Source organism: Artibeus jamaicensis, unplaced genomic scaffold, assembly GCF_021234435.1.
Source record: "Artibeus jamaicensis isolate MK-2021 breed Jamaican fruit bat unplaced genomic scaffold, CSHL_Jam_final contig_327, whole genome shotgun sequence".
Taxonomy (NCBI): Eukaryota; Metazoa; Chordata; class Mammalia; order Chiroptera; family Phyllostomidae; genus Artibeus; species Artibeus jamaicensis.
Window position 1 is genome coordinate 1,748,782 of NW_026521772.1, and position 26,289 is coordinate 1,775,070.

Sequence of the window (26,289 nt, forward strand, 5' to 3'; positions counted from 1 at the left end):
GTCCAGGGTGTGGGCTGGGGAAGGACAGGCCCTTCTGGGTGTGGCGCAGAGAGCTTGCCTCAGAGCCTGACTGTGTGAGTGTCCTACTGTCCCCTTCCTGCCTCAGTGCCTGACATCTGTGACCACCTGCGGGCAGGTCCCCAGCCTGCCCTTTCTGCCACTCTCTGGGAAGACAGCGCAGGGAGCTGGCTGGAGGGCCGTCCACTGTGTTCTGTGCCTGTCCCCTGTGATCTGCGAGCCGGCTTCTCCTCAGAAACACGGTGGAAGCCCCGGGGGCTCTCGTCATAGTTCTTGGGTGGAGCACAGGTTGTTGGGTTGGAAGTGCCCAGAAGTGACAGGAGCATGGCTGGGGACTCAGAGTCCCCTTTGGCAGGCAGCCTGAATAAACCCAGCACTTGCCTGTCACTTGGAAGGCTTTGTCCTCCCCCCCCCACCCGTCCTTCGAGCTCTTGTTTACGGCTCCGCCGGGGCTGCCATCTGAGTCATTCAGAGTGTGTGCACCAGGAGGCCTGGCTCCGGTCCCCGACCCCGTCCGTGCTTTGGGGAGGCCAGATAAACAGGAGGGGAGGCTGCACCTTAGCGGGGATTCTGAGCCTGTACACTCTGAACATCCGTTGCGTCCAGTTCCTGATGCCATAAACAAGTCCATAAATCCTGGGCTTCTGCACTTCAGGACATGGAATTAGGATCCTCTGGGGGCTCATCAATCCCCTTCTGCTCACATCATGCACCCTGTGATTCTGGCACCTGCCGGAAGGCACACCTCTATGCTAAACGTGTGTCTACAAAGTAGTAGCATCCTCTGCTCCTTGGGTTCACTACCTGCCTTAAAACCCTCCTGCCCTTTGATCTTTTCAAAAACAGAACATCCGAGAAGTCAAGTGTAGTGGTCACACAAAAACACCCCGGCCTCTTTGTGAGTCAGAAGTATGTGGCGAAGAACAGTGGTTCTGTCCAAAAATGCAATATGGTCCTTGGAACCCAAAGTCTCAGAACCTTTTGAAGTCAAAGCATTGCCATGGCAACCAATCAGGATGCCGTACCCAGGCATTCTGGCTCATTTCTGAGTTAGAAGTCCAGCTACCGATCAGAGGGGAAGTCACAGGGCTTTGGAGTGGATCAGCAGTGAGTCACCAGTCTGCTGGTGACTCAGCATTTGCTCACTTTCATACACATAATTGCTGGGCCTTCTGGGCCAGTTAGGGAAGAAGTTAAGTAGTTTGATTCTGTTTGTTCACCCATCGGTCCATCTATCTGTTCATCCACCCAACCATTTTTGAGCTTCTGTTAGGTGAACTGGCAGGCATTTAACCATGTGCTGGAGAATTAGGTGTGAGGGAGGCAGGGGCTGTACCTGGAGAGTGCTCTTGGCCTGCTGAATGGCAACCTGTAGCTGATTGTCATGGCCCCGCCCCTGGGAGGGCCTGGGCTGCCTAGAGAGTTTGAGGGCTCCTGGAGGCTGGGAGAGGAGGCCTGGGAGGCAGCAGACTTGGGGGAAAGAGAAAGGGTGTCAGTGTCAGGTGTCCCAGGGGCACCCAACAAGCCAGCAGTCCCAAGTGGGGCTCATTGGCCGTAGCAGTCAGGAAACCAGTGGCGGCTGGAGGGACAGCAGTTCCACTTCAGAGTTGGGGGGTGGGGGTGGCAGAAGGGACGCCGCGTTACAGGGAGTGCGGATGTGAGTGAGGGGTGAGGGAGTGAAGGCAGCGGGTCTCATGTCCTCACTGTGGGAGCCAGCCCGTGTCAGAAGTAGACACAGGTTCTGAGAGGCTTTGTTGTCAGCCGAGGGCGACACAGAGCAGGCCCTGTGATAGGGCACCGGTAATCTGGAGCCGAGACGGCACAAACACACTGGGCGGCGATGGAGGATGAAGTCCCAGAAACGCAAAGCAGGCGAATGCGAGCTCAGTCGTTCCAAGAAGTTACTGAAGGCATTTTTACTAGACCAGGGCTCGTGTGGCACTTACTCTGTGCCAGGCCCGACTGTGGCCACTTCACAAACTTGGGCAACTGGAGGAAGGTGGTGGAGAAGCTGGAGCACAGAGGGGAACAGGGTGCTGCCTGGGGTTGCATGGCGAGTTTGTGCGGCGGCGGGACTTGCACCCGAGCGCTCTGCCCCTAGAGTATGAGCTCTTCTGCAGAATGCGGAGCCGTCTCTCACCCTCAGGACCCGAGCACCCAGTGGAGATGGACCCCTCCCTGCCTCAGACAAACCCTTCTCGGTCCCGCTTCTCCTCTGCCCTCTGCCCCAGCACAGGTCAGTTTTGGCCACGTGGATCCTGGTGGTCAGCTGGAGGGACCCCTTTCTCCTCCAGCTGACTTCCTGCGCCAAAGGGAATGTCAATACGGAGCAGTTCAGGTCTCCTTCTTTCCGAAAACCCTCGGATGGCCCTGCTGAGTGCTCAGGATGGGGTTCTGCTTCCTTAGGAGGCTGTAGGGGCCCCTGCTTAGCCTCTGAGGCTGGTCACTACCCTCCAGGGTAGACACACACTCACCCAGATGTACATGTGTGTGCACCTCTGCACACTCACACACACTCAGACCCCACTCGCACTCGTGCACACATACCTACTCTCTTTCAACTTCCAGCCACACCAAATCACTAGCAATAGTTTCTGTCTTTCCTGGCCTCTGACCTCTGCCCTTTGCACTTTTTCTCCTAACAGGAAATTCCTCCCCCACACCTAACTTACTGGAGTCACTGTCAGGGCTATTCACTAACCGGCCAGTCTTCCAGGAGCTCTCCCTGGTCTCCGCGAGGTGGGTTTGTTCTGCCAGGGTTCCCCTGCTCCGTGCCCTCAGCCTTGTGGGGGCACACAGGTCATTCACCCCCACTGCCACCTGACTTTGTACTCGGGGAGCTGGGGGCCGCCATCAACCAAGAAACCTTTGGTTTCTACCTTACGTGGGGCTGGGAGCTGCTTGAGGCCAGGGCCGGACTTTGTTCATGGCTGTACGCACGGCACGCGGTGCCCTGTCTGCAAGCAAAGCCCATCCAGCACCTGTTCGGTAAGAGCTGAGCGAGGGAGGGGACCAGCAAGGGGGAGGACTCGGTCCGACAGACTCGGGAGGAATTACTCTCTTCGGAAGCCGGCACAGAGAGAGACGTGTGGTGTTTTGGTCCCGCCGGTTTGGAAGCTGGCTAGGAGGCTGGAGATCCACTCACAACAACAGGAGTGGTCCCCTCATCTTCCGCGTCTCGACCTCCCACATCTACCCACAGTAGGTCACTCTCACCAGGGACTGGCCTCCTGGGAAAGCGGAATGTAATCGCTGCCCGGTTGACCTGCGATGATTTTTAAACTTTCAGAAATTGTTCGGTTTCTTTGCTACGTGTTGACTGTGGTTTGTACATATTGACCCTTTTCCATTCTCCCTCTAGAACTCTCGCTGTGTTTCATGTGCTTGCTCACGTGGTTTCTGCCCCCAGAAGGGAGGGAGCAGGGGAGAGCGTGTCTGGGGGTGAGGGGCTCAACAGTCTGGGGAAGAGGCTCTGGTCCTCGGGTGCTTTCTGTGCTCTTCTCAAGTTCTGACGTTACCACCGAATTCTTTTCTGGGGGGATGGAATTCTTTTAACATGAAACACTTGCAGGCAGTACCTGGCTCAATTTATTTTTTAATCTGCTCACTTGCTAATTCAATTCTTGAAGAGATGTGTATTGACCACAATGGAGGAATTCAAGATCTATTTTTGAAATAAGGTTTCACTTCATGCAGAATAATAACAAACAGCACAGCAGAGATCTATTTTAGACACAGTTTGTGTCAGGGCACACTGATTTTTGAAATAATCGCACAATAAAGTATCCTCCTAATCCATGGCACGCACCCCGAGAGTGGAGGTGATCTTGGGCATGATTCCCTCTCCGGGTGTGGCCTTCTTCCTGGGCCTCTGCACAGTGCAGGCTGTCATTGGCCTGAGCTTGGCCGGGACCAGCCATGGCGGAGGACTCTGGACACAAAGGCCCTGCCCACTCTGGTTCCCTTTCCGAAGAGAGGTCTGGGGTTTAGGAAAGGCCTGCCGTGTGTTCAACAGCAGAAAGCTGGGCAGGACAGAGAAAGGCAACTGCGTCCCCTCCTCTTCCCTGCACTTCCGTTACCACCTGTTTTTGGGGGCCCTGCCTCCCACTAGACTGCTGTCTTCCTTTTCTCCAGTTGGTGGTGGTTCAAGTTCAAGTTCCTCGAGTTTAGCAGTTGGGGACTTCAGATTGCCTACAGGCTCTGGGGGCTTAGCTGGATCCCAGTCATCTGTGGGTAACCCCAGCACCCAGGGTGGGGCTTGGCCTGGAGTAGGCACTTTGGGTTGAATAGGTGGATGGAGGATAATCTGGTCCCTCTCTACCCCTGGAACGAGACTTCTCCTGACCCCCCAGAGTCAACCCAGGAAAGACTTCCCTGACTTCTCTCCTCTCTGCCCAACCCACCCATTCCCAGCTCCTGGCCTCTGTACAAGCCGTCTCCTCACCTTAACTGTTCTGCCTTTCTCTCTTTGTTCATCTAATTTTTTTTTTTCTTAATGGAGTGGCTAGGAATTTAGCGCCTGGAGCCGGGCGTTCTGGGCTTAAGTGCTCTCCTAGCTGTGTGAAGGTGACAAGGTGAAGTTCCCTCCTCTATGAAGCTGGTGTGAGGATCACTTCCGTCCGATAGAATTGCCGTGGTGGTGAAGTGAGTCGATAGACATCACAGGCTTAGAGCTGTGATGCATGGTGTGTGCTCAATGTCGTTGCCTTTTTTATTCTTCTGTGGTGATATGGTGGAAGAGAAAGGCCCCAGCACCTTGCCTTCAAGTCACTGCCAGCCAAGCAGGCCCCTCCTGCCCAGGGCCTCCCCTGCCCGCTCCGGGCCACTCACACTCTGTTTCCTTAGCTCTCACGCACGGATGTGCTCGCACGACTGCGTGAGATGATGGAACGTTGAGTTGTTTGTAGCGAAACTTCAATGCTCTGCATTCCAACTAACCAGCACCCTCATGCTAGTTAGTCTCCATTTTAGGTGATAGAGACACAGGATTAGCGATGAATTCAGAAGAGGGGTTTGGTCCATGGAGGTGGGGGTTCAGCTCACTCCTTCCCACCTTCTGCGGCCACTGTCATAGGATGTGTCCCGGCGAGAAGCGGCCAGAAGGATGAGCACCTTCGGGTCCTTCAGGATGAGCCCAGAGTCTCTGGGCACGGAGTCCAGGGACAGCATGGCCCTGTGACAACCCACAGGCAGGACTCTGAGGCTCCAGGGAGGAAAGGCACCTTCCAGACGTCACGTAGCAACAGGCGGGGACCACATCCCAAGTTTCTTGGTTCCCAGTCTGGTGTCACTTCAGCACTTTAGGTTGCCTTGGTTAATGTAAATCTCTTTGCGGAAAGTGACAGAAAAGATTTTAGAAGGATTTTCAATAAGAAAATTAAAAAATGATGACGCTAGTCCTCATGGGACCCGACATGTCATCGCCAGTTTTCCTCGTTCTTGGTCGTTCCCACTCAGAGGTCAGCTTCAAGGCTCCAGTTGGAACACTGGGCTCTGAAGACGCCCCTGTGTCCGAGTTGAGAACAGGTGCCTCGTGTTCTCTGGTTTCTGCTGAGACTTTGAGCGGGTGTGGCATTTAGGTTTGTGTGTTGCTGGTATCATTGTGTCCTAGGAAGCAGTCCGGACCCCTGGGTTACTTGTGACCGCATGGTAGAGGCCAAAATGTTCAGCTATTGTTACGTAAACAGAGGCAGGACATGTTCCCCGGGTGACCAGGAACCACGCTGCCCGAACACCTGTGCTGTGAGCAGTCGTGCAGTGTCTCACATGAAGAAAACCCGATGTGCAAGCATCTAACCTCAGCTGACCAGTCAGCTGGGCGGTCATTTTCCTGGAGAGAGGATCTTGTTCATGCATCTTTTAAATAAGCCCCCTCCCCTCCCCCGGCAGGCCCCCCATAGTGCCTGCTTCACGAAGGGGACAGGGGACAGCAGACATCAGACACGGTCTCAGCACTCCTTAGGGGGCACTGATTCTGCCAGTGGTACCTGGGGAAAGGAGTGCCAAAGAAAACCTCTGAGACGGCTCTCAAAACTATTTACTTGGTGGAGGAAAGGAAAAAACAGGACATTGGTGTTGGTGTTGCTTAGCTGGAGCTGTAAGAGCGAGTTCTCAGAGGGACCTTGCGAGGGGTGGGCGGTTGTGGGGGAGGGGCCGGCCTCCTGCCCGCCTGGTGTCTCCCAGGGCCAGCCTGTGCGGGGCACCTAGGTGTCTTACCAAGGTTACGATAGGCATAGCGCTCCCAGCTGTCTAAGGTGCATCACGCCGCCGTTGTCCTGGCTTCTGCACAACCGACCTCTCGCATTTGGGGGTTTCTGTCCTTCCCGTGGTGTTGCTGGAATTGCAGGGGCAGGCTTTCCCATTTCTGTTAAAAGTGGGGCGGTCAGACTGGGAGAGTGGCCTGTGGACAGCTCCTCACCTCTGCTGGGCGGCAGCAGCCCAGCCCACCCTTCTTACGCCCTGATCCTCCCTCTGTGAGACCCCTCTGTGTTTACTTACTGGGCATCAAGGGGCTGTTCATCGAATTCTGGGGTCACAGGACCTTCAGAGCTTCTTGGATGCTTGGGATATTTCATGTTGCTTGTTCTCAAAGGTTATTATACTGCCCCCAAAATCCACACATTCAAAATTACTTAGGACATTCCCCCCTCCCCTGTCTCTCCCTCCCTGGGATGGAGCACAAAATACAGCTCTAGGGGACATCGCCCAGAACTGGTGGGGAGGTGACAGAAGTCTAACAGCCCTTAGTTCTTTTAGATCCTTCGTAAGAAGAGGTGAAAAACAGCACATTCCTACAGGGGGCTCCATGGTCAGTAACTGCCCCGGCTGTGGGGGGTGAGTAGTGTAAGGGGGGGGGTTCTGTTAGAGGGATGGAGTTTATAGATGGTCCGATTGGGAGGGTATACTCAGCAGCTCTGCTAGCTGCCTCTTGTGGATTTAATTCATCAGTGCGTCACCATTCTAACCATGCACAAGACATTGGCCTTGATGTGCTGGGCGTGGGGGGAAGTGTAAGACAGGCTTACCTGCTCTCAGGGGGCTTATAATGCACTCGAAGAGATAAGATCTATACACATCAAAATGATGATAGTATTAGCAATAAATGACAATATCAGTGCTGATATGTGCTAAGCACTGTTTTTTATTTATTTATTTTAACGTGCGAATTAATTTGATCTTCTCCAAACCCTATAAATTAGGCGCTATGATCTTCACATTACAGATGAGGCAGGTGAGGTAAAGAGAATCGCTCGATGTCGCTCTTGGTTGTAGAGGTATCAGCTTTGGTCAACCTAATGGATCTCACTCCAAGCCTGCTGGTGAGCTGAAGTAGCACTGACCACCTCTGCCTTCTCCGCTGGCTGCTGGGCCAGCTCCAATCAGCCGATTGTGGGTCTGGACCAAGGTCTTGGAGAGTCTGGGATCGAGGCCTCCTGCAGCCGCCGAAGGCCTTGTCCAGTCTGTGGAAGGCTCCGTAGGGTGCCAGGTGGGCTATCCGGGTCATTTTTCTCTGGCCCTCCTGGATTACTTTCTCAGCGAAAAACAAAAACAGCTGCTGCCCAGGCAGTAGGGAATGTACGCTTAGAGCCTTGTGGCTTTTTGCCGCAGCCATCAAGGAAGCTTCCTTAGGGACGAGGCCCCCGCCGCCCCTGACTTATTCTGGGTCCGTGGCAGAGCTGAGCACTCACCCATCTGAGTTTCCCTGCCCCTCCTCCCCTGCAGACCCGCCTCGATGACTGTCACCCTGGGCCTGGTGGCCCACCGAGGTCCCCAGTGCTGATTCCTGTTTTCCCCATGCATGACGGGAGCACCCCCACCAGGAAAGGCGCCCCGTGGGGAGAGGTGGAAAAACGTGCCGGGAAGATGCTCAGGAAGCTTCCCAGGAGCTCTGCCCCGCTCTCATTTGTCAAAACTGGCACAGATGAAAGGCTGAGCCTAATCCTCTCTCGAAGGAGAGTTATCTAGCCCAACAGAAAATGCCTCCGTCTTGGTTTGCTCTCTCCCACTCTGCCTGCCTGCTGACACAGCCCTCCTCGCTGCCAGGTGGCCGTCTTTGATGGATGGCCCAGCTCCTCCCCCTCGGCCCCTTTGTTCCCCGGCTGCTCTCTGCCGGGGTGGGGGGGGTAAGTAGTTCTGCAGAAGGCAGCAGACCCACTGCGTGTGGGGAGGCCCCAGGCGCAACATCCTGGGAAAGGGACCCTGCCTTGTAGCAGGTTGATTTATGGTCATGACCTAACCTGGCCCTGTTTTTAGCTCATTTTCCTCCTAAAAACAAACTTCCACCGCACGGCATGTTTTTTCAGTTACCCGGGTTGACGCCACTGTGCGTGACTCTTCTGTTTTGCTGGAGAGGACCTCACCTTCCTGGAAGGGATGGGCGTTCCGGAGAAGCGGGCCTCTCCCGCCCGATGCTGGCCCTCCCAGAGGTGCAGAGAACTTGGCCGGGGCTGCTTTCCTGGAAGGGAGGCCCCACGGCCGTGTCTGCGTCCAGGGCAGCATTTCCATCCAGACCTCAGCTTTATCTTCTGCCATCTTGGCCTGTTGTTACGTGGTCTCCTCTGTGGGACCCCGCCATGGGTAGATGTGCCTGCCCAGAATGGCACTTTGCCCAAGGAAAGCTCTCAGTAAGTCTTACCACATGTGCCATAACCTGAGGGAGTCGGGTCCAGAAGGAAGCCACTTATTTATTAGGTGATGGCTGGGAAAGAGCACATCTCACCTCATGGGAAAGGCCAAGCACCCGCAGCTGCGTAGCAGAGAGTGCTTGGCCAGGTGCAACTGCCGGGCTGTTGGGTCCCCCTGCAACTGGTGGGAAATGCTCCTTCTGGGAGTCAAGAGTCTCATGACTCAGTTCAAGGGCAAGAGCAAAGTGGGCACGAGGCAGGAGCTAGGACCTGGCTCCCCCGTGATTGTGTGGGAAATTCACACAAGGCCTTTGTCACCAAGGGACTCTCAAATGCGTGGCTGGGTACAGAAGTGGCAGCGATGCTGCGAGGCTCCCCATGCTGCAAACACCCCTGGGAACAGGGCGGCCCAGGAAGGTTTCAAGGGCAAGGTGAAACTGCAGCGGACCTTTGAGGGTCCAGCCCATCCATGGGAGGTATTGCAGACCAAGGCGGAGACCACATTTGGAGTCTTGGTGCCAGGGAAGTGGTGCGTCAACTACAGAGCAGGATTTTGATGGGGGAGGGATAATGGGGAAGAATGAAGTCTCGCTGAATCTTTCTTGGCCTTGGGCCTACATAGCCTCTCAGACAGGGGTGAGTTTTTGGTCTTTTCTGTTTATTTCACCACTCTGAAATAAGTTCACATAATGTTCTCAAAACACAAATGCTCCTCCACTTTGAGGAAGAAGGAGTATGAGATGGTTCTCCTCTTTTGTCATTACCATAAAATAAGAATGCCAAGGACAGGTTGATTCCCCACAGTTCTCAGAGGATTCTTTTTTTTTCCCCTTTTCTTTTTCTCCCTTTATACTGACTTATGTAACTACCGGGGTGACTAAACTTCTCTGCTTGGTAGGACACCAGGAGCACTGTTGAAGACCGGTTCCCTCCATGTGGTCTCGTGGCCAGGGGACCCCGTTCTCTTAAGACCCACTGACGGAAGCTTCCAGGAGGGAGGAGAGAAGGAGGTGGTCTATCAGAGCAGTGTGATCGGACCTGCTGAGCAATGGGAGAGCTCTTGTCAGGACCCTCTCCCTTCCCTTTCTGTTTTGTCCTCCTCTAACGACGCAGGGTCCTCCTCCGCTGGTCACAGACCCAGGAAGAAACCAAGGGAGGAGCACCAGGGGTCGGGGGCCACCGACTGGGAAGCGAGCTGTCAGTTGAGGCTCCTCACTAGCTTCCCTCCTGCATCCTGGCCTTGGGATAAGAGCCCCCCTTCTCTTTGGAGTCCTTTAGAATTGATGACTGAGTGTTCCATGTTGCCAAAAACCCTGCAGGGCCACCCAGAAATCTTGTCAAGTGTTCAGGAGGCAGCCTGTCAGTTTAGGTGTTGGCCACCCTGCAACCGTCAGCTGCTGTGCTCCCTGGGGCCTTCTCTCCAAACCCTCTCCAGGCGGGGCTCTTCGCCTGCACGTTATTTTGAGAGTTAGTTGCATTCGCCTTCCAGAAGTGGTCTGCAGATTCATCAACACCACACTCACCGGCCCTTACTGTTCTTGCTTCAAAACACCAACTAACAACTTAGGTCCCAGGGTTGGAGATATTTAGTGCAGTGGGAAGAGCAGGGGCCCTTTGATCCATTTCTGGCCCTTCATCGATTAAGACTGTGGATGAATTTCTGAAATTCTGTGATCCTCAGTGTTTCAGTCTGTGAGTGAAGATATAAAATTCAGCTCGTGCATTTGTGGGAGGACTTCACAGGGGTGGTACTCGTCCAGCATCTGGAACGTAGAAGATATTTAATCAAAAGTAGTTGAAGTCTTTTTTTCCCTTCTTTGCATAAGCAGCAGACCTCCCGAGTGCAAAGAAAGAGCCCAAGACGTGGCAAGAAGCGGGGTTCCTCCTCTCCAGGGGCCACACCGTCCGCCCTATCACACAGTTCGTAACACTCCAACTGTGATGTTTACCATTACAAGGATTTTTCGTAATCACTCAGGGAGACCGTGGCCCAGTTTCAGAGAAGGCTTTTCTCCTGAGGGAAATTAACTCTTAATTTCAAATGCTGGCACTGATAATAGTAGAGACTTCCTCCACTGGATTTCTCCTGAAGACCCACATGAGACTATAGCCCAGGGAAGCCACCCAGGGTCTCCAAACATGAGTTTGGGAGTTGAGATCAGGAATACAACAAACAAGACAAGCTCCCCCCATTAGGTTTCCTTTCTTTCCAAGCTTACGCTAAATACAAGGTAGGGTGTCAGGACAATTTTAAATTCGGTACACACTGAATGGAAGCCAGTTCCTAGCAAGAGCTCAGAGAATGGTTCTTAAAGTCTCAAGGTGACACGGTCCAAATGTTTGGCTTCAGCACCGCCACCATTTTTCGACTTGCATCATCTGATCTGATTTTTTCTAACCCGTGGGCTCTCATAGTTCAGTTTGGTGTTGAGTGATTTCATAAGTCATATTGATGATCTGGTCCCTCTGTTCCTCCCAAGAATGTGTCTCACATGTACATCCAAAGTTATAAAATCTCAGTTGCATCAGCTGAGTCTGACCACAGAGAGTGTGTTGGCTTAGATTTCATGGGTTTTATCGGCTTTGCTCTGCTAGGTGAAGAAGGAGAAGTCTCCTAAATGTGGGGACTTGATACTTTTTTTGAGTCAAAATCCATATTGATCCTGCTTTATGGAGATCAGGGAGCAGGGGTGGGGGCCCCCTAAATGCATGTGGATGAGCATGCAGGCTGCTCTGTGACCCCACATTGCAGCGGGGAGGGTGCTGAAGAGCAGACCTGGGATAAAGATTCTATTTTGCAGGCGCCGTTGGTTGCTGAGCCCATGGGAAGATATTTTAAGGCTCACGATTGAGCGTGGAGGCAACATTTACCTTTCTCCGCTTTAATAATAAAAAAGTTTATTTTTATTTTGGAGCAATTTTAGCGTATAGCTAAATTGAGAGAAAGGTGCAGTGGTTTCCCATGCGCTCCGAGCCCCCCCCACACGCGTGAGCTCCCCTGTGATCAGAATCGCTCACTGGAATCCTCTGTTTATTTTTAACCAAGGAGGGAACTACACTGACATGTCATAATCACCTGAAGTTCACAGTTTGCTTGAGGGTCCACTCTCAGTGTCGTACGTCCTGTGGGTTTGGACAGAAGTATAATGACCTATTTCTGTCATTATGGTATCACACAAATTACTCTCACTGCCCCAGAAATGTGTTCTGCCTGTTTGTCTCTCTCCCCACGCCCCTGGAAACCACTGATCTTTTTATTGTCTTAGTCTTTTGCCTTTTAGAATTCCGCGTAGTTAGAATCATACATTTCGTAGTCTTCAGATTGGCTTCTTTCACTCAGTGATGGCATTTGTGTTTCTTTCATGTCTTTTCCTGGCTCGACGGCTCATATATCTCTAGCACTGAGTAATATTCCATTGTCTGGATGGAGCACAATTTGCTTACCCACAACTAGGTCTGGCAGCTGTGAATAAGCTGCTGCAAATGGGTGTGGGCAGGTATTTGCATGGATAGAGTTTTCACCTCCTTTGGGTAAACACTGAGGAGTGTGATTGCTGGCTCATGTGGTATGAGGAGGTTTAGTTTAGTTTTTTGTTTTTTTTTAAAGAAACTGCCAAACTGTCTTCCAAAATGACTGGACTAGTTTGCATTCCCACCCACAGGGAGAGAGAATTCCTGTGGCCCACATCCTCACCAGCATCTGGTCTTATCAGTGTTCTGGATTTCAGCCATTCTGTTAGGCGTGTTGTGCTATCTCATTGCTCTTTTATCTCGTATTTCCCTGGTGACATTTGATGCGGAGCATCTTTTCATATGCCAACTGGCCACCTGTACATCTTCTTTGGCCCACTTTAAAATTGGGTATTTTTTTTCTCTTTTCTGATTGTTAAGTTGTAAGAGTTCTTTCTGTATTTCGGATGACTGTCCCCTATCAGATGTGTTTCTTGTGAGTGTTTTCTGCCAGTCTGTGGCTTATCTTCTAGTTCTCTTAATATTGTCTTTAGCAGGGAAGTTTTTAATTTTAATGAAGTCCAGCTTATAAATTCTTTCTCTTACAGATTGTGTTGCTGTTTTATCTAAACAGGAATAATCACATCCAAGGTCATTTATATTTTCTCCTATGTTGTCTTCTAGGAGTTTTATAGTTTTGTACTTCACATTGAAGTCAATGATCTGTTTTGAGCTAATGCTAGTAAAACGTACGAGGTCTGTCCAGAAAGTATCGAGCCATGCAATAAGTAGAGACTTTTATTGAAGAAGATACAAAATACAAGAAATGATGTACGAAGGACAATGACACCTCAGTCCACTTTAAAGTAGGCATCTTGGAACCTCACACAGTTCTCCCAGTTGCTATCAACTAACTGCCCCATTGTATTTTTCTGAATCTTACCAACTATCTGAAATCTCCTTCCTTTCAAAGGTGATTTTAGTTTCTGGGAAAAGCCAGAAGTCACAGGGCACCAAATCTGGGCTGTGGAGGGGCCGAGTTATCTGGGTGAGTCGATGTTTCACCAAAAAAACTCTGCGTGAGATGTGATGCACGAGCAGGTGTGTTGTCAGGATGAAGCTGCCAATCACCAGGTGCCCATAGATGCAGCCTTCTGAGTCATCTGAATAGTTTCTGTGGAGGAATGTTCAAGCTTAACACAAAATTTGATGGAGATTCACTGCTCTACTCGCTCAGTCATCTTGAATGGGACGGCCACACAGTACACACGCTCACTCAGTGGTGTCTACCACCCCACTAACTAGTACAGTGAAGTCATCCTTGTTCACGCATGCGCATTCCAGTCAACTCTCCTTGGCTGCCAGGTTACATCGATGTTGTGCAAACAGTTCATGTTATATTAACAATGGCAGGACTTTTTTCTGGACAGGCCTTATATAAGATCTGTGTCTAGATTCTCCCTCTCCCTCTCCCTCTCCCTCTCCCTCTCCCTCTCCCTCTCCCTCTCCTCTTTGCATGTGAATGTGCAGTTGCTCCAGCACCATTTGTGAAGAAACTGTCTTTGCTCTACTGTGTTCTTTGCTCCTGATCAGAGCTCAGCAGACTGTATTTGTGAGGGTTGTTTCTGGACTCTCTGTTACGTGTCAATGATCTATTTGTTGATTTTTTTAAAGTACTATACTACCTTGATCATTATAGCTTTATGGTAAATTTTGAAGTCACATTTAATCTCTTTTAAATGATAAAAAAAATCAGATCCCCAGCAAAGCAGCCACGAGTACTTCAGCAGTCAGAGGGGGAAGGAGACACTGGGCCACCGAGAGCTGCTTTTCTTATTAGTCTTCGCAGTGGTGGAACTGGCCCAGACTGGCTTGCCAGGGCCGATGATGCCCATCTCTCCGAACCCCGTGTCAGCGACATCACATTGGTATCTTCAGATTGCCCCACGGGGTAGCATTTATACCACAGAAATTGGCAAAGGCTGCCAATCAGGATTAGTTGGTTTTTCTTCAGAGGACTGGTCGTCCAACATGAAGCAGCAAAACGCTGGTTTTACATCTCACTTGCTTCTCCTTCAACACTTGCTCTTCACATGCCTTCTCAGCACCGTAGTTTGTGTTTCTTAGTCACTTAGTATCAGTTAGGTACTGTGCGAAGATTTTTCACAGTAACCTCATGAGGTAGGTCTTCTGTGATCTCGGCGTATGGTTGAAGGATGCTGAAGAGCAGACCAGTGATGCACAAGTTTCATTTACAGGTGCAAATCTGTAAATTACAGGTGCACCTGTAGATTACAGGTGCGATCTACAAATGAGTACACTGAGGCTCAGCAAGATGATACATTTTTTTTCCGAGGTCACCCAGCATGTCAGTGGGGGACTGGGGACTGGCGCCTCTGGTTGAGTCCTGCTTGTAACCACCATGCGTGGTGTCATTCGCACCACAGCCAACTCTCCTGGGCTCCCAGTGGTGGCGCCTTGGTTCTTTCTGCACCCAGCCTGACAGCAGACCTCTGAGAGCCTCGGAGTCTTCATCTGTGTGATAAGGCTGGCGATGCTCGTCTTGCCTAGCTCAGAGGATGTCTTACTGCTTGAGTGATAGTTTACACAAGGTTGCTTTGGAAAGCTCAAGTACTGTACACAGGTGAGATATCATTCCATGCTAAGAAGTGAAGGAAGAAATATTTATAAAAAGAACACCATGTCCCCGTTTAGAAGATTCAGCCGAAGTGGGCATTCTATATAAACACAGGTTGTAAGATAGACTATAGCAGTGTTTCTGGGTGACCTGGCAGAACCTCTGATCTGGGGTTGTCTAAACTTACCGCTTGGGATACTCGGGACTCAGGTCTCCGTGACCTTCCCAGACGGTCTGACCAGGAAGCAAGGCAGGCTTAGCATCAAAGGCAGGTTTGGGTGGCAGATGTTTTCTAGGAATCACATCGCGAAGGGGGTGGCTCAGTGCTGGATCCTCGACACTTAGTCACTTTAGGGAGAATTCCTGCCATATTATGTTCCTATTGTAATGAAGAGGCTTATCGCTACTTACACTTTGAACGGTGAGTGTGTTTCATTGCAGTTGTTTATTAGGCTGAGTCTTCTGCACTGCACAGAACTTTCCATGATTTCAAACACACACTGGGTCACTGTAGAAACCCCCAGCGCCCAGTGTGGGGGTTGGCAGTGGGTGCTGCTTCATAGGTGTCTGCTGAGCCAGCCTGTGGGTCCTCTTGTGCGGCTCACGTGTCTCTCGTGCCGCAGCCGGCCATCTGCAAACTTTGGAAAGCTCCTCAGATGTCTTAATCCCAGTTGGACCAAGCATGCAGGGCAAGGCCAGCAGCCGTGGGCGTTTCATACAGAGTATGCTGCGTACTCTCAGGATATCAGAAGCATTTGGTGGGAGCACAAAAACCTCCATGTGTTTCATCTGTTGTACAGCACAAGCTCCCTACTATGTTATATAAAAGCTACCTTGACCTCTCTTACCCCAGGTACCTTTGTCCCTACTGTCCCCACTGTGGGGAATGATCCTCTGTAATTCTTTGGCCTGGCCAGCTCTTACATACTCTTCAAGATTAGGTTTGGGTCTCGTCCCCTCCCAAAGTCCTCTCTGGTTTGTGGGTTGAGATTCGGCTGTGTTCTCACCTATGTCTCTGTTGACCTGAGTTCTGACGTTATACTGAAGTGACCTTCCATGTTTCTTACCTCCCCCTGAGACTTCTCAAGGGCAAAGACCAGAGGAGTGTCCATGTCGGGCGAGCCAGTAAATGTTTGAGGAACTGAATTCACTGGTTCCAAGTGGAATTCCTTTTTCCAGGAGGAGCGTGACAGGGAGATGGAATGCGAACCCTTTGTGATTTCGTAGAACAACGGCCCTTCAAGTGACTAAACAGGGTTCTCCCTTCCCTCCCGTGAGGGGTGAATCTTGGAGCTTCCTGGTTGTAGGTTCCACTTGGTGGCTAAATCTGGGTTTGTCTGAGCAGACTGCAGTTCTAGTCTAACTGCAGACTGGGCTATTCAGTCCTACCACAGAGGAGAATCGAATAGTTCTCCATTCACATCCTGCAGATGAGGGCAGTCACAGGAGCTGTGCATTTGATGAGAAGGTGGACTCACAACCAGAGGTGGAAGCATTTAAGGCTGGGTTCCCTTCCTACCTGTGGTCACATTGTGCCTAAACTGCTCTTTCCTGTTGCCAAGTTTTTAATGATCTAATTATCTGCAGGCATTTCTTGCTTTGTTTATTCAGTTGGACGTAAAAGTCTCATGCCTGCATTGAGCAAGGGGGTAAAGTAGTGGGTGGTGAGCATCTTTATCTATCTGGGCAAGTTCTGCTCTGCACCAGGGTGAGCATCAGGGGTTATAAAATGGTCATTGTTACAAGTCACTTGACTGAGGCAGTGCCATTTTGCCCACTCTGGGGAACTACTGTTCTTTATGGATGGGTGTCCTTGGCCTGAGAGAGCCACTGGAGGGGACAGTGGGCAGGGGCTGGCATCCGGGCTGTGACTTCTCTCCGACGGGACTCTCTGATCCATCAGCTCCTTGTTCTCCCCAGGAGAATCATCTTTTCAATATTCAGCAGAGAAAATGACTTTTTGAGGAGACGGGAGATCATTATCTTTTGTAAAAACTATAACTGTCCTTGTGGCTTTGAGGGCAAGGAAGGGGACAAGGGCCAGGAAGAGAAGGCATGGATTAATGTCAGCATAAACAACATTTGTATAGAAATACCAAAATGAGTTCAGAACCCCAGAACCTCAAGTCAGGGACAGAGGTTGCCAGAACGGTGTGATAAGGGCTACTGGACAGGCATCTCAGGTGGGGAATTTGTATCACTTCACTTTTTCCCATGAAAAACCTTCATGCCTGCTACTCACATGGGTTTTCTCCTCCCTTTCTCTATCCCCCTTTGTACCTGGCATTTCTCCCCCCGATCCTTCCTTCTTTCCCAGGTTTGTTTGACAACTGCTCCCACACCGTCAGTGACAAGGGCTGGGCCCTGGGGATCCGCTCAGGGAAGGACATGGGAAGGCAAGATGCTCGCTTCTTCTTCTCCCTTCGCACCGACCGCGTGAAGAGGGCCACCATCGTGACTGGCCACAGTCGCTACCAGCCAGGCACGTGGACGCACGTGGCAGCCACTTACGATGGACAGCGGATGACCCTGTATGTGGATGGCACTCAGGTGGCTAGCAGTCGAGACCAGTCTGGTCCCCTGAACAGCCCATTCATGGCATCTTGCCGTTCTTTGCTCCTAGCGGGGGATGGCTCTGAAAATGGGCATCATTTCCGTGGACACTTAGGCACACTGGTCTTCTGGTCAACGGCCCTCTCACAAAGCCACCTCCAGCACAGTCCTCAGCATCCAAGCGGGGTGGATGAGTTGACCACCCTGGTGCTGACCGCCACTTTTGAGCCCCTGGAAGAGCAGTGGGTCCCTTTTAGAGATGACACGTACCCACGGCTTGAGGTTCTCCAGGGCTTCGAGCCCGAGCCCGAGACTCTGTCACCTCTGCAGCCCCCACTTTGTGGGCAGACGGCGTGTGACAACGTGGAGCTGATCTCCCAGTACAACAGGCATTGGCCCCTACGAGGAGAGAAGGTGATCCGCTACCAGGTGGTGAACATCTGTGACGACGAGGGCCTGAACCCCACCGTGAATGAGGAGCAGATCCGCCGGCAGCACCAGGCGCTCCATGAAGCCTTCGGCCGCTACAACATCACCTGGCAGCTGAGCGTCCACCGGGTCCACAACTCCACCCTGCGCCACCGCGTCATGCTCGTCAACTGTGAGCCCAGCAAGATCGGCAATGACCACTGCGACCCCGAGTGCGAGCACCCACTCACGGGCTACGACGGGGGTGACTGCCGCCTGCAGGGCCGGTGCTACTCCTGGAACCGCCGGGATGGGCTCTGCCACGCGGAGTGCAACAACATGCTGAACGACTTCGACGACGGGGACTGCTGCGACCCCGCGGTGACAGACGTGCTCAAGACCTGCTTTGACCCCGACTCGCCCAAGAGGTGAGTAAGGGACCGGGGTGTGGGGAGTCCTGTCGGTGTGGTGCATTCGTAGCATCCTTCTATCCTCTCGGTTTCTTGGAGACATAAAAGGGTTCACACAGCTCCCAGATGCAACGTGCCTCTGTCCTCCAGACATTATTGTGCTTTTGTGAAGTAGTAGGTGTTGTGGTAAGTAACTAGGGACACAGAGATGACTGGGACGAGGGCCAGCCCTCACAGGCAGCTGTGTATGTGGTGTGAAGTGCTCCTGAAGACATGCACCAGGTGTTGAGGCACCCGAACAACCTAGCCTACAAGAAGAAGCCAGGGGACTGTCGCAGAGAGCAAATGAGGTAGATGGCATTCAGCACTCTTCTGTCCTCAGGTTCCCCAGAAGTTACAGGAAGAGGCCTCGCGTGTGCTTGGTCTCTGGTGCAGGCTGAGCAGTTCACCTGCTTTGTGGACGGACACAGGATGTTGCGCGTCTTGCCTCTGTTTCCTTTAGGACTGGGGGCTCCTCACTGGCCCCATTACATTCCCTTCTCCACACAGCATCCAGAAGGAGCCTTTGTAAAAGGTGTATCAGATCCTGTCGTTCCTTCTTAAAATGTCCCCCACTGTGCCTAGAATAGAATGCAGACACTTTGCCTGGTTCAGAGGCAGGCCCTTGCCTACCCTCCAGCACCCTCCCCCCTACCCTCCTACCCTCCCTGCACAGCTGTCCTGGCCTCGTCTGTCCCCTCTCCCCCATCCCTGCCTCAAGGCTTTTCATTAGCTGGTTTATCTTGGAATCCTCTCTTTCTTGAACTTCCCTTGGTGGGTTTTCTTTTGTCATTCCAATATCTACTTAAATGTCACCTCCTGGAGCAACCTTTCCTGATCTCCCAATTTAAATCAGCTGATCAATCATTATTACATCAACTAATTGTAATTCTCTCTATTATACGTATCACTTCCAGTGTTTTTCTTGTGCAATCATGTATTTATCTTTCCCCAGCTCTATGAAATCAGGGCCCTTGTTGACCCTGATGCTCCCAAGGGCCCAGAACAGCCGCAGACCTTCCTGCCTGTTTATCTCAAGTTCATTGAAATGAATGAGTGGGTCTGGGGTGTCTACCGTGGGCCAGAAGCCAGCGAGAGGATTTCCACCGCATGGTCCGTGTGAGGGTTGGGGAGCGTTGGAGGGAAATAAGAAAGGAGGGAGGTGGGTGGTAAACTTGTCAATTTGTGTATGTGGGCAAATCCTCCCCACTGCATAACTGGTACCACTGTACAAATGATAAAAAGGCTCACACCTGAGCTGTAGAGTCGGTGGGAGGACTGGCAGTTTCTACTGGGTACTGAGATGGCTGCCTTTGTGTGTGTTGGCCACCATGTGTATGGTAATTCAGTCAGTGAACACCAGTTCATAGCTTTGCCTGTGGTCCAGGCATGTGGTGTCAAGGACTGAGTGTAAGATTTGGAAGCAGGGGACACAATTGAATTCAAGAGGCCTCACTGCTTCATTTGCTGATGTACAGGTGTGTACAGGGTGGGTGATCACGTGTTTGTGTTACTGGCACCCTCGGGTTGTCCTGTGAGTCGGATGAACTAAGGGACAGGGAAGTGCTTGCTAATTCCCGAGTTTTCAATGCCCCAAATAGTCCTAAACGAACATCGGTTGCTGTTACCATTAGGAGAGCTGACAGATGGGGAGGCCTTTGTTTACATAGCAACATTGGGGAACTGATCACATTACCAGACATAGTCACATAAGAAAGATTCTGTTTGGGTTTGGTTATTAGATTTTGATAACCTTAAGCAGAAGCTGAACCTCACTAAAAATACTGGTTGCCAACTCTTAGGATCTCCAGAATGGCAGGGAAATCGGCTTGTTCCCGTCTGTCTGCTAGTCTGCTAGTCTGCTAGTCTGCTGCCCAACCAGTTGGCTGTCTGTCTCTCTTGGTGGCAGCTTCATTCTCCTGAGTGTGGCCCCCTGTTCTCTGAATCCGTGCGGTCAGAGACCTCCTCCAGGTCTCTGTTTGTGACTCACTCCGCTTGCTGCCATCGTTGGCATCGCAACTCATCCCTTTCTGTCTGTGGACCCAAAAGGGTCTCAGACCTTCTCATCCCTACAAGCAAAACTTGCCTTGTGGAATAAAAGGAGCTACTTATATTTTTGATAGTTAAAAATATTTAAATCAAAGTAATAAATGCTCATGGCGAAAAATATCAAGTTGGATCAAAAAGTGTAAAGAAGAGTGATAATCCCCTGCTTAACTCTTACCCCGTCCTTCTCCACTCTCCAGCCTTGCACCCACATTTAATTGTTTTACTTGTCTTTTACGGTAATTACCTCCGTGTCTCCAAATATTGTGTGACTTGATCCATCCACTTTAAATGTTATGCATCGATTTGCTCTCACAACAATAAAGACGAGACTAACTCTCCCATTGTTTCCTGCTTTTCTCCTCCTCCTTTTCAGCATCCTTATTGTACTGTTTTTAGTTGAATCAGTTATATTTACAATGTCATCGCTATGAAATATTGTTTGTTGTTGTTGAAGAACAAAGTATTATTTTGTCGTTAGGTGTTCTTTCCTGGCATAGCTTTTCCCCGCCCTCTCTCTACTCCCTGAGTCTCTGTTCTCTCTCTCCCTCCCCCCCCATCTTCTGACCCTTTCACTTCTTCCCTCCTTCATCCTCAATTGCTTTTGCATTTTTTTCTCTCCACTTTCAATCTTTCTCACTGCTGCACAGTTTTCATCCTGGAACTTCTCTCTTTTTTTTTGGATTGAAACCACTGTGTCCTGAATTGCATGACTGTCTCTTAATTTACTACCTTGTTTCTCTAGAAAACATCCTTAAGTAACTTTCTAAGAAAGGGTGTTTTTTGGTGACTTTTTGAAATGGATTTTGCACAATGCTTTTATTTTGCCTTTACACAATACTGACCATTTTTCTTGGTGTAAAATTTTGGATTGTAAAACAGCTTTCAAATTTTCGCATAAATTTATTCATTGCCTCTGGCTTCCGTGCTGATAATTGCATACCTTTTTAAAAGTGGGCTATTTTTTCTTTTAAAAAGTATTTAGAATGTTAGCCTTAGCCTTGTTATTTTAGGGATATTACGGCATGTATTTTTTAGCATTGGACTTTTTTTGTTGTTGAGTATTCAGTTCCAACACTCATGTCCTTCGCTGCTGGCAATTTCTGTTAGATTAATACTTTGATTTTTACAAAGTCATTTTTTTCTGATCTCTGTTCTACCCCAAATCTCCTGAGGATGGATCTGCTGAATTTATTCTGTTTTTTTTCCCCCTGTCATATGGTCTATCTCTGTTATTTTGTTCAGTTTTTTTTTCTTTTGGAGAGTTCCTTGAGTTTATCATCCAACTCTTCTGTTGAATTATTTTTATTTTAGCCATCGCATATGTAAGACCTTCTTTGACTTTCTGTGTTAATCTATTTTTATTTATAAGGATTTATAATCTATAAGGATGCAACCTCATTTGATGCTAAAAACGAGACCCATTCTGATTTTTTTAGGTGCACTGTGTCAGGTTGGCAGGTAGTCAGCTTTCTCCCCCCGCCCATAATTCCTGCCTTTCTTTTATGTTGGAGGATTTCCTCAAGTGTCCAGTGCTTGTTCAGAGTGAGAAGCACACTGGTACATTTATGCTTATGATGAACTAACAAGGGTAATTATCTCTGGATTTCCTCTTTTGGAGGAAGAAATCTGAAGGCAGAACATAGTGGAGAGAAGTTTTCTCATCCCTAAATCCCTTATATTTATTTCATTAAGGAATAATGAAAATATTCCTTAATGAAATCTTCCCCTCCCCCATCCTCTGCCTTGTAGTCATTGTGGTGAGTTTTATTATTAAAAATATTGAGTGTTTTTCATAACTCTTTTTGGCAAGTACCATATTTTGAAAAACAGTTATTCTCATGTTGTGCCAGATACAGTAAGCAGAGGGACAAATTAAAAAAACAAAAAACAAAGAGTAAGTGCTAACAACTAGCGGAGGGGGTTGGTTACTTCATGTACATTCCCTGGGTTTAAACCCAGGCCGAGGCACTAAAACAATGTGGAGCATAGACTGAGTTTCGGGGCTGCAGCTCGGATCAGCAGAACCAGCTCTGGGTTCACGGAGACATGGACCTAGAATTTGGTGAGGGCCATTTGGTGGTCTCTGAACTGAATCGCCCCTATACAGCATCCCTGCTATTCCAATTAAATCACAAAACTGAAACTCACAACTCCATTATACCGAGACTCTGAAGGGCCTTCAGCTTCAGCAAATGTTTGCTGGATATTCATGGAGAAAAACCAAGGGTGCCAGGCACCGAGTCCTTCTGTTCAGAAGGTCACAGCTCAGTGCGGGTGGTTGGGAGGTGGGCACTGCACCCACAGGTAGATCACTAACATGCAGCTACAACGATTGGTGTAGGAGCCACTGACCCCATTCCAACGTCCCCGCTTTCCCAGCCCCGCGAGAAACCAGAAATGTAGCCCAAAGAAGCTCCTCTCCCAAAGGCGCAGAGGAGGAGAGAGCCTGAAGAATCCAGCATCAAACATCTGTAACCCAGATGGGCCTATCAAAGGGAGAGTATTTCTCAGACTTGGGACTGGTCAAGAGATGTAAATTACAGACATGTCACCCAGCCAGTTGGGCAGTGTTACTGAGATAGAGGAACTTGGCCGTGGGCAGGGAGGCTACATAGGCCAGATGTCTGTTTCTCCAGAGCAGCTGCCCTAAGAGAGGGTCTGCAAGAACTGAGGAAGGAAGGGACTCCATCAGAGGACAGTCACAAATGTCACTGGGCACTCCTGTGACACATCCTAGGACGGCAAGCCAAGGGACTCTCTCTGCCCTCAGGGAAACTCAGTTCTCCTGACCCTGGGAGACTTTGGCTTCTTTTTGGTTGTGAATTGTTCCTGTTGTTTTTCTTTCTGAAACGATGTCTCAGAGGTGACGGGTCCTTTGCTGCTGAACCGACTTTCCATCCCTTGCTCCTCCTCTCCTTCCCCATCAGAGTGGAGTTCGGTGCCCGGCAGAACTGGTTTCTGTGTGTTGGATTTCATAATGTTGTTATCACACAGGGGAAAGGCGCCGAATGAAAACAAATGGCTGGGGTGGCCGAGCACAGTCGAAGCAACCATCCATCACCGAGTGTCAGACCACGCTGTGAGGCTGACCAGGGTGCGCCCTCCGTGTGTTTTCGGAAGCCCGTGGTGGGCTAAGGTCGCCATGTGTCGGTGACTCACTATCTCTTCTTTGCTTTCTCCCCTGAGTTTTGCTGCTGGGGCATCTGAGGGCAGCGGACGGCCGTTCGTAGCCATGCTGGGACGTGGCCCACTTTCCTCTGAAGGGTCCTCCAGGCATGGGCGCAGAGACAGTGGCACCCACAGTCGGGCACTGCAGGACGTGTTATCCCGGGGCAGGAGGGCAGATGCGCACGCGGCTCCCAAGGGAACGGGTGGAGAACCCAGTGCTGCCCGGACCTGGACGCTGGGGAACAGCTGTGCTTTGCTCGCCCACCCTCTCGGGCCGTGCGGCCAAAGGCCTGGCTGGGCCGGGCCCTTGCAGTGGTGGGTCTGGGAAACATCGGCCAGGCTTCGTCACAGGTTCCTTTTGAAGTTGGGATTCAAAGTTCCCTGTAGCCAAAAAAAAAAAAAAAAAAAAAAAACAAAAAAAAAACCCACACGCAGGGAAAATAAGTGTAAGGGGTGGAAGAGGGCAGAGAGTAGAGACATGGAAGCAAAACTTTAAAATGGAACAGCACTTCCCAACGTGTCCACAGTGCACTCTAAAGAGACAAGACTCACCTCACGCTCATTTCACCCAGCCGAGAGATTAGGGGGTAATAAAAAGGAGAACGCCTTCCAGGTGAGCTCAGAAAGTTTGCCTGTAGATGGAAGGGTCTCCTGTCAGTTTTCCAACAGGCCCATTTCCCCCCAGGTCCAACGGGTACACATCACACAGTACAGAAAACCCACAGTCTCTCTGTGCACCTGGCTCAGAGAACTTTCCTTCCCAGGTGAGTGGGCAGAGGTGGTTTTTCTCCTTTTCATGGTTATTTTGTAGCCAAAGAGGCAGATTTACAAGCCAGCCATGTGTTGTATCTGGGTTCAAAATATTTTCTAGAAACTTTTTAGGAGAGACTCTGGTCTCTGAGTACATCCTAGTTCAAGGCACCAGGGGCTATTCCTAGGAGTTGGGGCACCAACCCTGGTTCCCTGGCCAGGTGCCATCTGTCTCAGATGGTCGCACTGAGGGACGGATCCCTTCCTCGAGCTTCAGGCCAGGGACCTAAGAAACAGCCACCACTCGCAGACGTGTCATTTCTCCAGGAGACCTGTTTATATGTTCCTGTGGAGATGAGTGTGGGCCCCACAGCTGGGCCTTCGCCTAACTCGGAGAAGTCACCTGGGGAGGTGTGGAGCCTGCAGTTTGTCCGGGCATCAGGCTTTTGTCGTTTTTGAGGATTCGTTTCAACAGAGTGTCACCCTCTGGAGGAAGCTGCTGACCCATCGGTCTCCTGAACCCCCGTGTGTCTCTGGCTTCTCACCAGGAGCCCCAGCCTGGTACTTGGGTGTCTCCTGCGTGTCACTTCCTCCACCCTAGAAACATGCCTTTCTGTCCTCGCACAGGAATCAGCTGCTGTCTCATGTGTACTGCTCCCCACCCCCTGTGGTTGGTCACCACTCCGCTCAGGCCCCATCGTCCCTCACCTGTATCATTACGGTGGCCTCCTCTCCGGTCTCCTCACTTTTCCCCTTGCACACCTCCCCTGTCTGTGTTTAGCCAAGCAGCCAGAGTCATCCTGTTGGAGCAGAACTCCAATCAGCTCATCCCTCCGCCCAGGATCCTCCAGCAGCTTCCCAGCTCACTCAGACTCAAGGCCAATAGTACTGCTATGACCCGTGGGGCACCACTGGATGGGCCCCAGTTGGTTCTGGGGCCTCCCCTGCTCGCCTGATTCTCGTTGCTCCGTTCCAGCCACACTGGCCTGCTCGCCACCCTGGACTTGACAGACACACTCCAACCACATGAACTTCTTCAGTGGTTTTTCACTCTGCCGGGATGTTCTCCCTCCAGATTTCCACGTGGCTGGTTTTCCCACTTCCTTCCAGTCCTTCTTCTAAGTCACCTTTGGCGGAGCCTTCTCTGGTGACCTCGTCTAAAATTTCTCACACTCCTCTGACTCTATGTGGTTGCTTTCCTGATTCATTTCTCTTTTTTAGAATTTACCTTTAACGTGCTACATATTTTCAAAATTTTGCTTCCTGCCCACCTTCTCCACCAGCATGTAAGTTTCATCAGCGAGGAGGCTTTTGTGTGTTTCGGTTGCTATTTCACCCTCTCACTCAGAGCAGCGAGAGTAGACTAAGAAGTGTTCAGCAAATAATTGTCGAGCGAAGGAATGTTCTTGCCCGAGTATGGTGGTTGGCAAACCCTGGCCCATGGACCAAATTTAGCCTACCACCTGTTTTTGTAAATACAATTTTATCGGAATGCACTTTCATTGGCATCTTGTTGTTTACACATTGTCTACGGCCGCTTTCATGTGGTAGACTTGTGTAGTTACAGTGGAGACAAGGGGCCCACAAACCCTAAAATGTTTACTGTTTGGCCCTTTACCGTAAGAGCTGGCCAACCCCTGCCCGGGTACATGTTCGTCATGCCGTTTTGTGACTACCCAGTGCTTTCTGTCTCTTACATAAGACTTGAGGCTCTTTGTTCGTAGTTCTTGTGACATTGGAAGGATGAATTAACATATATGCAAACTAAAAATTGATGACCTATGGGGAATGACAGCGTTGGGCAAGGGTTTGGGCAGGGAAGGATGGGCTGCTTTGTGCCGAAGAAGGGACTATGCAGAACCTAGTTCATCCAACTCATCTCCTTACTGTGGTACCACTGCATGTCTGGGAGTAAGTAAAGTAACAAGGTAACCAACCATGACAGCGTGAGTGTATTAGTTGGGGTGGGAAAGGCTACAGACAGTTCTATTTGTGATCTCGTTTTGAGTAGCTAGCTAAGTTTCCACGTGGCTCTGAAAGTATGAAACGTGGAGTCAGTTTTGAAGATTTGAGAAATAATCATAGTAGGCAGGAAGTTAGATGAATCCTCATTAGCCAGGGAGACGGGGATGGACAGGAAGAGTGAAGCGGCCCAGAACGGGATGCAGCTTCCTCCAATCAG

The 26,289-nt window shown here is 50.5% G+C and overlaps 1 protein-coding gene across 1 annotated transcript in view; it reads left to right on the plus strand.

Annotated features, from left to right (window-relative positions):
• PAPPA2 (pappalysin 2) overlaps positions 1–26,289 on the plus strand; it is a 186,007-nt gene that overhangs the window by 7,184 nt on the left and 152,534 nt on the right. The window contains exon 2 of the mRNA XM_053663686.1: positions 17,048–18,119. Within this exon, the coding sequence (XP_053519661.1) occupies positions 17,048–18,119 (1,072 nt within the window). The remainder of the gene's footprint in view (positions 1–17,047; positions 18,120–26,289) is intronic.